Here is a 15790-nt window from a genome sequence, read left to right as displayed (position 1 = left end):
TCTGTAATTTACTTGAAGCTTTGTCCACTGAAATGTTCAAAAAAAGATGGAAAAACTCAACCATGGCATTTTGCAGCAGAAAGCAGAAGATTTTTGAGAAAAGGAAGGGGAAGGGGAAGGCTAAGTCAGTGAGTTGGATTAGAAAAGATAAAATGGATAGAAAGTTGTTTGGCCAAGTGTGGACCCCAGCTAAGGAAGAGGTTTTTGTACTGAGGTGCAAGCATACAAATACAAAATACACTTTCTGCCATGAGGAACATACATTCTTGGACTAAGGAAATGTTTAACAGGACTAAGTGCTTGACACTTTATAGAAATTATAATTAACAATTTGGTAAATGGCAGAACCAATTTAATCATAATTGCTTGTGACATAGAAGCTCAGACCCTTGTAAATACAGGAATAAAATCAGCTGTGGTCTCCCAACAGGCAGAGAGTCTCAGGAAAGAAAGTGAGAGCAGACTTATGTAAAGACATGGAAGAGCAATGCTGCGTGTTTATTTACTTGGTCTGTACTGCTTTTCTTTCATTTTCTCCTTTGCAAAAAAGGAGAGCTTTAAAAGGCATTTTTAGCTAAATCAAGAAAATGCTCAAAAGTTTTACTTGCTGTAAAGGGTTACCAACTAAACCCAGATTCAAAATATTGCTACAGGTATCACATGCTGTGCGGGAACAGGTTGTCAGAGGGGCACAATCTCTCTCAGAAACATTGTTTTATGTAAATGACACTGCCAGTTCTTGAGATGTAATACTATGGTTTTTCTGAAGTTCCAATCTCCTGGAAGCAAATAAATTAGGTGAGGTTCTCACCTGGCATTTAGGTAAAAGAAAGCACATTTCTAGCACTCTGTGTTCATCATTTTCTGTAGTTGACTTTTGTTACATTTGATGGATTTTTTCCCCATGTTTTCTTGCCTTGAATACCAAAGAGATCATTCCCCAATAATGCCCCAGCATCCTGGTGACCAGGGCACTGTCCCCTGGTCTGGGCCACGCTGAGGCTCCCAGTGAAGGTGGACACACACTTACTTTGAGGCATGAGTCTGCCCGGGAAGCTCTGTCCCAGCCTTCGGCACACGTGGCCACAGGGACCTGTCCTGGAGGAGCAGGAGGTGGCACTCCTGCTGCCCGCTGCTTGCAAAGGTAATTTGATCTCTTCTCACAGCTGACAACATCCCATAATCCAGCTGCAATTCCAGTTCTCATGACAACACAGCCTTGCTCTTTCCCTTTGTGATGTGGAAAAGAAATGAGTAAAACCAAAGCCTTAACTGCTGTCTAAGGAATGAGACCTTTGCTTTTATTAATTGAAAATTATGAAAAGAAAGATGCAGATTATGAATATTAAAAATATCCTGGATATAAAGCTATGTTTAATATCAACTGTCAGAGGCCAGATAGTGGCCAATGAGTCCACAGACACAGCTTTACCAAGACCAGAGATTTGCAGCTTCAGAAAACAAATCTTCCTTATCTTGCCAACCCTGGGGAAATCACAGGGAAAATGGCCCTTGATTAAATTTGCATACATAATAGATGACCTGACAAGTACTCAGAGTTCTCAGTATCCTGTAACTCAATTTCAAGAAGGGTGATATCAAGTACAGCAGGTTTCTTTTAAGGCACAACTAGCTGTGTGAAGGCAAGAGCTCACAGGTAGCTGCTAAGCTGTATTGCTGAAATGCCAAACTGCTTCTTGTTCACTGCTCATTTCTCACATATGCACGTTGTGGGTCAAAAATCTGTCCAGAATAATTTTTCTAAAGCTGATGAGTAGTTGTTAACTGGTGTTAAAAATGGCAAAAATAATTGTACCATGGACCTTGTTAAGTCCTACACAGTATTGCCTTCAGTCTAACCTACCAAAATCTCTCTGCACACCTTGGCAGGAGGCTGACTTACACCATCACCTGTAGCTCAGCTGTGACAGTGCTGGTGTCAGACACAGGTCTGATGGCGTTGGCCACCTACAGCTACAGGCACAAAACATAGTGCCCACTCTAATTTCTTACCAGGGGGATGAAAGCACAAACCTGTGTGAGCTGCAGCTGCACTCCTGTCGCAGGGGTTGAGCCCATGCAGAGCTTACCTGGCATGGCTGTGTTCCAGTGTGTGAAATGAGCAGTTTCTCCATTGGTCCACCTGAAACTCCCTCGTTCTTCTGTGTCAGAGAGTCCAATCCAGAAATATTCTTCAGACCTCAGCCCCGTCAGACTAATCAGAAAGGTTTGCTCATTTCTGCATGGGAAACAGTGCTCATTCACAGCCTGTTAGTGTACAATATTCACTGAAGAGATGCAAACAGAGGAGCGTTAACATGACCCTAAAACAGAAGCTCCTCAGTGAAGTCGAAGCAAAACTTTGGCAGCCTTTAAATTGCAGTCAAAAGAATTTAATGAGGGACAACTTTCTTCTTACAGCTGAATGCATCTGAAATGTCACAAATTGCTGCTCCCATGGGCTTCTAGTTATATTCTACTCTTTTCACTGTCTTTCCAAATCTCTGAGGTGCCTCAAACAGACCACCAAGACAGGACCAAGCAGTCAGCTTGGTCACCCATCACCTCTGAAGGCAGTCATGTTCCTCAGGGGCCATGTAGCCTCTGAAGCCTGACAGGGATGTAGGTAGATTAGAGATGATACATCCTGGCTGTAGGAAAGGGCAGGCTCTGGGGAAGATTTCTTACATTTGTTCAGAATTTGCTTTAGAAGGTAGTTTAGGAAAATATTTTTATTAAAGCTTTCCTATCATAATGAGAAATCTCCTGTCAATAAGTGAATTCGATAAGATGAAAATTATAGTACCTACTTTCCAACAGAAAAAAATCCCAGCAAACCAAAAAACCCAAAAACCCAACCAAAAAGAAAACCAAAAACCCCACCAATGCCAGAATTTTTAATTATGAATTGAAAGATAAGAGGAAACTGTTTAGCTCAAGAAGCCCCCAAATTTGAAAGTTGCTGTAATGGATTAAGTGATAGCCCTACAACATTGAAGTGTTTGGTTTGGGTTTAGGTTTCCTGCATGGATTATTATTTGCATGCTTTGCAACAATAATATTTTTTGATAAAACACTTTGACAGGATCAAAAAGTGGAAAATTCTTGCAAGTTTCTCCATTAGAAACATTGATTTTTAAAGAAGTTGTTTTCCCACCTGCTTTCCACTGTAGCCAGATAAGCTTTGCTCTGTTCACATGTCTTATTTGCTTCTGAGAATGTCAGAAGTGCAGAACCCACAAAGTAACAGTGAAAACCGTATCTTTTCCAACCCTGTGAAAAACATAAGATTTTTAATGTGCAATGGAAAGAGACTTCAGTGTAGAAATTTCTCTGGTCTGTGTGTATAAACATTAAATGCTCAATTTGTTGCAGCTGAGTTTAAAATTAAGATGAGACTGAGTTGATCTGTTAGTAAATAAAAGCTTTTTTTTTTTTTATGCTGTTCAATCCTACAGGAGGCCTTTTTGTTTAAGGGATGACATAAAAATCTCAGTTTTCAACTCTTTTTAGCATACATGACTTTTCAAAGAAAATTGTGACTGCTGTTTGCAGTGGCTTCCCAGTGCTCTGTAAGGTTGAGGTTACGCAAACTGAGTCTATAAGGAGCCTGTGATTTATTCAGGGGCACCTGCAGCTCCAGCTTTCCAGAGCTGCACAATTAGACATAATGAAATACCGAGTACTACAGCACACAAATGAATTCACATTCAAGCACAGCCCCCCAAAGCTGTCCCTGCAACTCCCAAGTACAAGAAGTGAGGAGATTTTCTGAGCCAAGAGGAATCCAGAAGCGCTTGTTTTCAGGGAGAGCAGAAAGGAGGAATATCAGTAAAGCAGCCCCACTTCTTCCTGCTCTTACAGAGATCTCTGCTGACCAATACAGACACAATGCTTTTCTGAATCACAGGGTGGCTCATCTGGGAATGGAGGGCAAGGCAATATTCACTTATACGTACACGAATCTCAACTTTCTTGAAAATTTTCAGAACAGAAATGAAAAATGGTATTAGTAAACTGCTACCAGGAAGAGACAGGTTGCCTCAACAGTAGATTTTCTATAAGATACAAAGATAGTATCCAAAAGAAGCGAGAACAAGTAAATTAATTCCTGTGCATTGTTTCAAAGATTATTATTTACGAGAGAGCATTTACTTTCTGGCAGCCTGGGTCCTCAATTGTCTCTTTTGCAGAGGATTGTGATGAAGGCTTCTTTTTACAGATGTAACCAAGTTGCTTATTACAAACATCAGTTGCCCAGTATCCATCCTAGAAAAGTAGGGAGAAGGAAACAAATGTCAAGAAAAGGCACACAAAAGCACAACTTTTGTTTTCTTTTCGACAAACATCAGTTGCCCAGTATCCATCCTAGAAAAGCAGGGAGAAGGAACAAATGGCACACAAAAGCACAACTAGTCGTTTTTCTTCACAAGGCCAGCTGGAGATTTATTAAAACAAGTAGGCACATCTGTGAGTACTAGTTTAAGATCCATTTAATGCTGTTTTGAGGTGAAAGAAGGAAATTAACATTTTGAAGTCTCAACATTACTTCTTATCATAACTTTTAAATGAAAGGGTTTGTCCCATTCCGACGGAAAGATCCGTCTCATCTGCAGCTGATAGGATCTGCCTTTGGAGCAAGATTATTTCACTACACTGCTGGAAAAAAAGATTAATTAAACCTAACTAATGCACATCTGCTAGGGTTGTAGTAAGTCTAACTATTTTATCCATCAAGGAATCTGAATGTGACTGATTACTTAAAAAATATAGCCTGTTTAAGAAGAGCTTGCCCCTCATCCCCCCAGTAAAATCTGATTTAGGCTCAATTCTTTTCATGTCTAATACTGACAAACATTAACACTATTGTATGACATAAAAGTTCTCTTAATAACAGCATGCATTTCATACCAGCATTTTAATTTTTTTTCTTTCAAAATTCATGACACTTTTTGTGTGTGCATACATGGGCATGCACATGCAGGTAGTTGTATCAATCATGTGTTGCAATAAAATTAAGTTTGTGAGTCAAGCTTTCAGAAATACTATAGAATTGTACATTAGTTTTTTGGCAGGTAGACGACAGCTGAAGAAACATGTCCTACTGGCAGGTCTCTGTGCCTCGATGCCATGTCTCAGTGATGTGACACTGAGAGACAAAATTGTCTCTCTGATTGGAATATGAGGTATGCAAATAGCACCAGTGGTACCCACATAGGGTGTTAACTAGTTCATCCCTATCCCTCTCCCAGAGCTTAAACTTTTTCTTTGCTGAAACCAAGGGAAAGAATTTAATGTAAAATTTCTGGATCATAATTTTCACCAGACAAGGAACTTCAGAAGGTGGTACTAGGAAAACTTTTCCTCTCTTTCTGATGTCTCCTGGCCTCTGAACTTGTCTTCTGGTTGATACCAAGTTTTGGAGCAAAACTATTTCAAGATAACATAAGGAATGGTACCTGAATAAGCAGATAATGTCAGTAATTTGCACTGCTGTAAGATGAGTGCATGCTAACCTGCCCCTTCATAGCCACGCAGTCCTCCAGACCGTTGGTGTAGGTGGGATGCCGGCGCTGCCATTTGGTGAACGTCACAGGGGTCCCGTCACTCCACTCGAAGTAGAAGTGAGCCTTCAGGTCATTCAGACCCAGCCACAGCTCTTCTGTTGGCTCTGAAGCATGACAAGAAATGGGTTTGGTTATTCTCCACCGTGCAGTGAATACTTCCACATGCAGAACATGCAGGGAGTGATAAATTTGGCATGTGGTACACAAGAGGTGGTCTTTGTGCTTTTATAAAAATGCTGTTTCCTCTCAGATCTCTGTAGGAGATACATTGTGGGAAAACCATCAGATTCCATTCAGAAATGCTGATTTTAATGCGCATAAGGCTTTTTACATCTGGCAGAAAATTTTTGCAAACTTTCTGTGATTCAGAACAAAATGGTCCTGAGCATGAGGACACTGTGGGCGTCCCACCTGTCAGGAGATCATACTGAGTCCAAGCCATGAAGACACCTGCCAGGACATTAGAGGACTTGTGCTGGCCCACCAGGTGTGCTCACCAAGGCCAGCATCTGCAGTGTCAGGACTTGCTACTACAGATCCAAGGAATATCAGAAGTGAAAAGATATTGTTTTCTTAGAAGGATATATGGCAAGAGGTTAGTGTCAGCAAGAGATTTGAATCTCAGCAACAAGCTTAGCTTCTAGGTTTCTAGTTGAGTTCTAAAGCCTTGTACATAAAATTTAGGTGCCAAAAGTGCAATCATTAGAGATCTTTATGTGTCTCTGGAAAAAATTCCTTTTTTTTTTTGTTTTTTTCTCCTCCTTTATAATGTTTTACAACATGGCTTATTTCTTGAAAAATATGGATATAGTTCTGTATTTATGCAACAGCAATGACATAAAAGAGCATGGTAAGTTGAATTCAGTCTTTCACTTGTCATATTTTAGAGAAACATTAAACTTTAATATGAAGTTCAGCTTTTATGTCACAGATAGAGCAAATGCAATACAGGTCTACATATATACTCACTGTAACCAAGCTGTGACACTAGAAAGCTGTATTCAGCAATGTTGTGGATGCTTGCCAAATCTCCATCTTGCTTTTTACATGAGGATAGAGCATCTTCCCATATTTTGGGGTCCCGGTGAATGCTGTAGCAGTGACCTGCATATGGCCACCAGCCATCTGTGCACTGAACAGGCCTCAATTCCCCTAAAATTAGAACAGAATTTTTTCAGAACAAGAGGAAAATAGAGGGCATTAGAATGAGGTCTCTTGAGTACTCTTTACAAAAATAGAACTGTATTAGTAAATATAAATCTGTAGTTGGCAATGCAAAATACATTCAAATTAAAAGCAAATATCATTAAGGCACAGGATGCTAAATATGTAAATAGAATGAATTCTGCTTAAACAGAGAACCACTGAAAAATACCCACATTGTTTCAGAAATGCAGTTTGAAATAATGATCTGTGAGAAAAGAGAGAACAAAGTAGACATCAGCCTCTCCTCTCTTTGTCCCCCAGAGCTTCTCAGTCTTGTGCTGACTCACATTGGGTCTGCCTGCTGGTCTATGGTTTCTCACAAACAAACTTATTTTTCAGGTATGTAAAAGCATGAAGCAGTTCTTTGGCAACTGCTGGTCAGTAAACCTTGTAAATTAGGGGGACTTTGCATATCCTCTCAGTGGCATTTTTATATCGTACATTCTTTTAAAAGTACCTTGGTTTAAAAATAGAATTTTGCTTTAAAAATAAAATCCTGTGTTTGTTTTTAATGTTAATACTGGAATAAAGATTCTCTGAATTTATTTTTCTACTTTCTTTAGTGTAACTCATTCTTTAAAAGAAGATTTTGCAACATTCCCAGGTGACAGTCTCCAGTGGACGCCTCTCACATGGGCCATGTTCACAGCTGTGCTGGGGTGGCCCATGGATACATCAAGGTCTGTATCAGTGCTGTTGCTGCTCCTGCTCTGCTCATATGAAACCAAAGCACTGCAAACTGCAGACATCAGACAGAGGAGGACTTTTTCGTGAATGTACGAGTAACTGCAGGTATTCATCTGGAGCAATGGAGAATAATATTTCTTACCATATTTATGCAAATTTGCCTTTTGGGTCTGGTTACCATGATGAAGCATCTACAATCTGTCTTGCAAGAATGAAAGACAGAGTGATGAAACAAAATAATAAAATTCTCCTATGAATGTTTAATACACAAAGGAAGAAAAAGGGCAGCTTATAAAAGTCTGTGTGTCATGTACAGCTGTGTATTTTGAAGGTTTCTAACACCCTTGTTAAAAAATAATGTTGCACACAAGTTTCTCTTTCTAGAAGTCATAAAAATCTTTCTTTTTATTTGACTAACCTACCTTTGGGCATAATGTCAGGCTTTGAGCTGAAGGATCCTTTTTTACAAATGTAGCCTAGTCTCTGGTTGCATGCTTGGTTTTCCCATTTACCATTCTTTCTGGGATTCAACAGTCCGCAGATTTTCCCAGGGAGCAGGAAAGGACTTCCTTTAAGTGAAAGAGAAAATAGAATTTCACAGCAAGAATTTAATAAAAAGCATTAACAGAAACACCATATTACCAGTGGACACATCTGCTTTCTATGATTCCTTGAATCACTAAGAGGAAGAAGTTCTTCCCTACAGGATAATTGCCTTGATGTTTATACAATACTACCTTTAGTCAATACACTGAGAGTGAAATAATGACCTCCACTGATTTTGTTACCAGGACAGTACAGGGAAATGTCTAATTCTTTTCCTGACACCCTGGTTCTTACAGGAAGAACTGCTGAAACTGGACAAAAACTTCCAAACTTTCGTATACTGAGTTTTAAGTTATATTATATTTCCGGTATATTGCAAGAGTTTTACAATTCTGCTTTCCTATGAAATAGCTCTTTTATTTTCTGTTGCAGTGTGTACAAACCTCTGTAAGCAGCAGAGGAAATTTCCTGATATAGCTTTTGAAAACTTAGAGGAGAGTTTAATTTTTCATTTGACACTTTGAAAATTTTCCAAATCAATAGACAGTTTGGAATACTGATGGCACAAAGCAAACACAGAACCAAAAAACCCCAAAAAACAAAAAGAAGAGCTCACCCTGTATGAGGAACATCATAAACCTACCCCATTTCACTTCCTGGAGTGGTCCAGTGCAATTTTGCATAAATTATTGGGAATTATAAGCTGGCTCCCTAAGCCTCTCAATAGTGTTTAGAATTTCTCCAAACAACATAGAGCCATTATTTGCTGAATATTTTGCTACCTTTGGAAGATTTGACTTTTATTCACACTCGTGAACAACATGTTGTGGAAAATTCTGATCTTTGATGTGTAGGGTTGTGTATCACTCCAAATGAGACTCTGCTTTCATGAACAAGCTCTCTGTTTAGATAAGAGAATAGAATAATATGCTATAACTGATATCCACAATGAACTTTGTAATTTGAAGGTGTTAGTCTTAAAACAGGGATCTAGATCTTGAGCTATTGTAAATCAGAATGGGTTTCACTAAAATAAAGTTAGCTAGGGCAGTTTTTATTAGTTGGTGTCTTATCAGAATTAATTCAAAGATTACAAAATAGATACATCTCTTACCTGGAGCCCAGTTTAAATATCTGAAAGGGCTGCCCCCAGCCCATTGCCATCCACTGTTGAAATCCAAAGCGTTCAATCCAATCCAGAAGGCAAAACCAAATTCCTTAGTTAGCTCTAAATTAGAAAAAAAAAATCCCTCATTTGTATCTTTCTATTCTTATTCATAATAAGGTCATTTAAAAGAAATTAAGTGTAAAGTAAGAAATTCATATTTCTTATTTTAAACCAGCCCCAAACCAGTACTTTCTGCATTGCTGCAGATGCACTGATTACAAAAAGTAAAATTTGAAAATGAATATACATTGATTTACCAGAAATCTTAGTAGGGCAAATCAGCATCTTATTTCACTATTTAAATAAGACTTTCTTTTTCTCACTTGCTTTTATTGGAACACAAGATATGTAAAAAAGCCCCGTCAGTCATAAGGGAATTTTTCTAAAAGTCTTCTGTAACAGATTTCATGGAGTAAAACTCAGTAAGTTTTTTTCCAGCTTTTTTTTCTGTGGGAGCTCTTTCAAAGCCTCCTTTACACTATGTATAACCAAACAGATGCCATGACACCTGTACCTAAAATCCACTAGAATTATTTTGATTTTGTGTATGCAAATGTATCCATATTAGGACCAATCTAACCATCAGCATATGTTCTCCTGAAAGTACTAATAATCCTTGAAGCACATTGGAAAAAGGTAAATTAGAGGACCAGCCCATAGCCCTGGTCAGGTTTGAGTGCCCTTTCACAAAGATGAGCAGAGGGAAACCTTTCACCTGGGACCGACTGCAGGAGCTGCAGGAGCTCCCATCTGGAGCACAGTGCTGGCATGGGGACATTTCACTGCCAAAGAGGTTTGTGACCAATGCTTCATAAAAAAAACCAGGCAGTGCAAGGGCAGTTCAGAGCATCTTCCTTTGGTGGCTGCCCAGCCAGCCCTGACACCCTGCTCCCTTTCTTCCCTGAGGCACACAACAAAGCAGCCCACTTCATCACAGACATTTTAAGGTCTTATTATCCATCCTTTTACCTCCTACATATGCTTGCTCCTGAGTCTCTGTGATGCTTAGTAGTTCTGCATTTTGCTGCTGACAGCTTTTCCTTGCTTGGTGCCATGTTAGAGCTGATTCTGAGTTTATCTGGTAGTGAATGCCAGTTGAAATGTCTTCTGTCCAAAATCTTTCTGTGTTGTCTGGAAGAAGTGACATAGAGCACTGTTCTAGTGGGCTCACATATACCAACTAAAAGAAAATAAAGTGTGTAATAACGCAAAATCTCTAAAGATGTGTGCTAAGCATCAGAAAAAAAAAATAAGTCTAGGCATCAAATTAGAAAAATGTATATTTTTTTAATAAAAATATTATTTAAATTTTCTATATTTTTAGAAAGGAGTGAAATTTTTCCCAATATTTGCTTTTGAATTTTCTAATACTGCCCATGCAATTCTAGGTAAACCAGACATATCTATTGATTGAAATAAAGAGATTCCAAGGTGAAGTCAGAGGAGAAAAGCAAGTGTGTAAGTGAACTATGACCCTGGAGGCTCTTCATGCCTGATGAGTAGGAACTTCTTCTTAACTCACCATCAAGAGAAGCAGTTTTTCCAAAAATAACAGAAAGTGGCCTTTGACAGTTTGAGAAACAGCAGAATAACTCTGTGTAGCACCAATTTACAGTTCAGCTGCTGACTTTGCAGAGCAACTCACCAAACCTGGTGAAGCTGCTGTGTAATTGGGAAGGACACTCATGAGACCAATGCCTGTGTCCTGAATTGGAAGGATCCAAAACTAAGTTCATTGCAGAAGACAGAACAAAACTGGCAGAGGAAGATAATTCACACAGCAGCATTTCTGTGTAGGAAACGAGAATAAGGTAGAAAATAAAAGGACAAAACTAGAAAATAGCAGTTTAAGTGAAAATTGACCTATAGGGAATGCCAGAGGAAGGAAGAGAAATAGGAATTTTTTGAAAAGAAGATGAATGTCTAAATTCATGCTGTTCATGCCTTGCACTTAAGTCCCATGAAAGAGCCTCTTCATCCCTCTGGTTCACAGAGAGAAACAGTCACCTCCAGCAATTGAGTCAGAACCTTTCTGGGCTGAGCCACTCTTCGGTGGCACCTCTTGCTCTCCATTCACTACAAAAAGAGCTCTTGGCCATTGGGACTAGTGTCCTGTCTGGTGGTTTTCATTTGGGCTACTCTAACAAGGTCAGGCAGGCAGGTGTGCAGCTGGTGGCTCATAAAAACCTGGTAGCTCAAGAGATGGTCTGCTCAACAACATTTCATGACAAGGTAATGAATAAAATGCAAGACTTACTTATTAGTGGGCAAAATCCATAGAGTTTATCAGCATCAAAATCTGCAGTTGTTGCACACCAGAGCAGCCCATCTGACCTGCCAGCATCTGTGCACTCATTGTATTGCTTGTCTTTGTATTTGAAAGGGAATACACAAGGCTGTCCATTGGCATTTCCTCGGAATGTAAAAGTAACTAGGAGGGGAAAAAAGCATTAAAGGACATGAAAATAATAATAAAATCGTATATCTAAGTTTCTAGTAATGGATCTATCTATTATATATTTGTCTATCTAAATTGAGCAGTTATGCAATCTTTTAAAATTAACTTTTATTATAATTTCCTCCCTAGCATGGCTACAGATTTTAAATAAAATGTTTTAGTAAAATGAGAAGTTTAAATACTGTGGTTAGAATTTGATATATATACGCTGTAGGCAAGTCAAATTCTGTGATGAAAAGTTGGTGATACATTTTGGTTATTGAAGAGAGAAAAACTGCAAGAACAGAAACAACAGTACATTCACTGCATTTTTGCTTTCTGCACAGCTCAGTAAGTTTGCTTTATTTGCTTGATTACTCTATCCATAACCACTCTTTCACCCCATCTATTCCTTAACTGTTAAAAGAAAAAGGATGACTGATCAGAGAAAATAGAGACAATATTGTCATGAGCATATTTACACAGTGAAAATATTAGGTTTCACTTGCACATTGCTCCACTTGGAGAACTCTTTCAGATTAATCCTGAACTCAGTTTCTTTAGGGTTAGCAATGCTTCATATTTTTAAACTATTACAGTATAATGGGAATGTTATTTTATGGTGAAATTACTGATGTAGACCCTCAGTCTCACATTCATGCAAACTCGTTCCTCCACTCAGTTCTCCAGAAATTACTGCTTTACCATTTCCCTCTATAGCTATAGCCAATGACTGATAAACATCTTCAAAGTAGAAGTGCCCATCTAATTTGTTGAGGCTGGAGGGGAGGAGCCAGTTCTTCCTTCTCATACCTCATGTCGTGGGGCAGAAAGAGAAACTCACATAACTATCGTGTAAATACGTAAATTCCTCAACTGATCACTGCACTGTGGGTGTAATGAGGAAGAGGTCCATGTTCCCTCATTTTTCATTTCCATCCCACACAATGCCATCTGATTTAATATTTCCACAGAAAGAAATTCCAGTTTAAAGATCCTTCTCTTATTACCTCAAATTTTCTATCATCCTTACACTCCCTGCCCTTTTATTCTGTGAATCAAGAACTGCCAGGGTACATAACATACTCTTTAGATCATGTATCAAGTCTGATAAAACATACAAAATCATCAGTCTTTGCATTAAAACTGTAAAGCTGCCCAAAGTAAAGCATTTTCATATCTAGTTTAATACAAAACTAGCAGGAAACTTACCTGATGACTGTAGTGAACATTGCAGGAGGGAAAGGAAAACTAGAAACCTGGAGAAACTCATTGCAAATGTAACTTGTTTCGCATTCTTCTGCCAAAAGTTGGATTAGAAAATTGGCTATATATAAAAATCCTTCTCTCTGCAGATAGTGATGGGTCGTTCTCTGTGTTAACGGGTTGATGGATAAAGCTCTGTACTCTAAATAAGGAAATGTTCTGTCACGTGGTATTTTGAAATAACTGGAGTGCACACTGTAAACACTGCTCTCTTTGAAGAGCAAGTCCCTTCCAAAACTGAAGTCTCCATCCCTGTAACTACAGGTGGAGACATTTGCCATCTTCTGTGACATTGCTAATGTTAATTCAGGTTAGTTGTTGGGGTGCTACACAGGACAGATCTGGAAAAGCAACTTGAGAATCAGGGGAAAGAAACCAGCAGTGAAATATCATCAATTAAAGCCCTCTGCTTTAACCCTTACATCTCAGAAACAAGCAGATTCAAAATCCCAGTGGTTCAATACATTGCAATAATGTCACAGCATTATATATTTAGAAGAAAGAGAGCAAACTGCAGAAACTGCATTTTTTGGTGCATTATGAGCTTTTGCTCACTTTGAGGAAAAAATTAGCATTATTATGTTGGTTTATTTGATCTCGGTTTGGGGCTGAATTGTTATAATTTCTTGTCAAATACCTGAAAAAAGTGATGTTCAGCACCGTAGTCAAGTGGTAAGCTTCCCTGTAACAGAAAGGAAACTTTTTGCCTGGAATACATGAATATTTTACCAAGTAAAAAGATGTGTTTATCTATCTGAGAAATTCCCATTGAGGCTGTTTCAGGGCAAAACCAAAGACAAACGAAATTGCAAAAGCTCCTTTTAACCTGTAAGCAAAGTGCTCATCTGAAGACTTGTACTGGCATGGCAGTTTTTGTACAAACATTCTGCAAAGCCCTACTGCAAATGTTCATAAGTCCTCCTATTCCTTCTGTTTATTTACATCAGTGAAATTAAAAGTTGTGATAATGGAATTGAAAAAATCAAGAAGTGAAAAAGCCAGTAGCAAGATATATATAGCAGCTGAGCAGTAGGTGTCATAGGAGGAGCAACTATCATTGCTTTTTTTTTTTTTTTTTGAAGAGTGTTGTGAAAAATTATTGCAAGAACCAGACAAACTTGTTGATTTGCCTGTAGAAAGCAGTAAGAGAAAAAACATTTTCTGAGAAAAAGTGTTTGGATTACAGCAAAGTTAGGAATTTAATTAATTGTTTAATAATAACTATTTTATTTGCAGGTCACATTAAGAGAGGGCTCAGCATGAGCAAGGCTTGCATGAGTAGCTCTAAGTCGTACAGCTGAATGGTGCCACAGGCACCAATGTGGTGGGGCAGAAATAAAACCTGGCTTTCCTGAGTGAAACCATATTTCAGATACATCTAAAATAACAAAATGAAATTGCTCTGGCAAAGGAAATCCCAAGGCAAAATACCTGGAGGTAACAATTCCTGCCCAGTTCTCTCATTTTGCTCACTAAACACCAGCCTGGGTCTGGTTCAAACTGGGCTTTCTTCTCCTTCTGGTGTAAATGGATGCTCTTGAGGATTTGTCCAGGGCTACAGTAGTGGGGAAAGATTAATGCAGACACTGGGGTAGGCTAAAAGAGGAACTGAGTACTTCAGAGCTCCCCTTTGGCATGACCAACCAGCTTCATGCCAGTTGCAAACTTTTTGGGTCAGTATCTTGTGTGCTGCATAACACATTGTGCAATAACCTGTTCTCAGCAGTGTCCTACACTCTTGCTTGTATTTACACCAAGAAAACTGGATTTCAGTGCTTAGCAAAACAACTTCATTAGTTGGTTGGGGGGGGTTTTCTGTTTTTTTCTTTTTCCCAACTTTCCAGCCTGCTCAACAGACTCTGTGCAGCCTGGGGAAGGCAGGCTGCTTCCTGGGGATATCTGCTGAGCACTCTTTCTCATAAAGCATTTAGTTTGTATTTACAACTCATTTAAAAGCTATCTTGTAGTGTTTTCTACTGTTTTTCTGACATCTAAAATTTAGGCTCTTGCAGATTTCTAGTACAGAACCATCTGCTGCATTCCTTAGTTTTCAGTTCCTTTTTCTTGCATTTAAAAATGGGAAGTTGGTGCTTATTCAAGCTGAATTCAAAGTGAGGAGGAGAGAAGCCCTTCTTGTTATTGACAAAAGAGTTATTGTACTGACAGGGGCACCCCCCTTTCCCCTTCTCCTCACTTGATTCACAGGGAATGCTGAAGCTGAAAATTATACTAATAGAAAAATTATTTATTTATTTATTTATTTCAAAGCATTAACAGAAAAGAAGTAAGCATGTCAGGGTAAGAATATTTTAATTCATGTAAGCGAGCATAATACAGTTAAAAATCACATCACTGTATTGAAAAAAGATTACAACTTATACCTGATCTTAATATTCTTTGCTGACATGAACTGTGTTTTCCATAGCAGAAAATGAACATGACAAGGTTTCCTATCCCAGTTTTCTCAGAAAAAAAATATGAAGCAGTTTTATACGTGTAATAGGATTTAGCCATAAAAAACAGTAAAAGTACTGGTCTGATGCAATGAAGTTTGTGGAATTAAATGAGTTCAAATTTGCAAAAGAGTTAGACAGGTTCTAATTTTTGAGATTTTTTTTAATGTCCACAATATCACAGCATCTAAGTTCTAAATAACATTCACAATTTATTGGGCATTCATTCTTACTGGTTGACTTTCATAGTCCTTTTTCAGTACATGTAATTGTTTTTGACAAGTTTTTTTGCACAACCATCCTTGTTAAGGCACTTGAGAACATCTTGACCATTGCAAAATTGTAACATCAAACTCTAATTCCGATTTTGTAAAATATTAATGATAAAAAAAATCTGCTAATACTTATTGTATTTGCAGGGACACGCGTGGCATGGAGGAATGATGCATCTGACTCCATG

General features: G+C 38.5%; 1 protein-coding gene across 1 annotated transcript in view; it reads right to left on the bottom strand.

The window, feature by feature from the left end:
- Positions 1 to 12977, bottom strand: part of LOC121338200 (macrophage mannose receptor 1-like) — a 33116-nt gene extending 20139 nt beyond the window's left edge. Inside the window, exons 1-11 of the mRNA XM_041408920.1 lie at positions 12824 to 12977; positions 11432 to 11605; positions 10144 to 10305; positions 9121 to 9234; positions 7883 to 8029; positions 6537 to 6719; positions 5517 to 5671; positions 4156 to 4269; positions 3158 to 3273; positions 2091 to 2239; positions 1031 to 1230 (exon numbers count right to left, since the gene is read on the bottom strand). Of these exons, the coding sequence (XP_041264854.1) occupies positions 1031 to 1230; positions 2091 to 2239; positions 3158 to 3273; positions 4156 to 4269; positions 5517 to 5671; positions 6537 to 6719; positions 7883 to 8029; positions 9121 to 9234; positions 10144 to 10305; positions 11432 to 11605; positions 12824 to 12884 (1575 nt within the window). The 5' untranslated portion in view covers positions 12885 to 12977. The remainder of the gene's footprint in view (positions 1 to 1030; positions 1231 to 2090; positions 2240 to 3157; positions 3274 to 4155; positions 4270 to 5516; positions 5672 to 6536; positions 6720 to 7882; positions 8030 to 9120; positions 9235 to 10143; positions 10306 to 11431; positions 11606 to 12823) is intronic.
- Between the last annotated feature and the right edge of the window lie 2813 nt (positions 12978 to 15790).

The sequence above is a fragment of the Onychostruthus taczanowskii genome, unplaced genomic scaffold (genome assembly GCF_017590055.1).
Source record: "Onychostruthus taczanowskii isolate IOZ18803 unplaced genomic scaffold, ASM1759005v1 scaffold3, whole genome shotgun sequence".
In the NCBI taxonomy this organism is placed as follows: Eukaryota; Metazoa; Chordata; class Aves; order Passeriformes; family Passeridae; genus Onychostruthus; species Onychostruthus taczanowskii.
The sequence above is the reverse complement of the archived record's forward strand: the minus strand, read 5'-3'. Positions and strand labels throughout refer to the sequence as shown.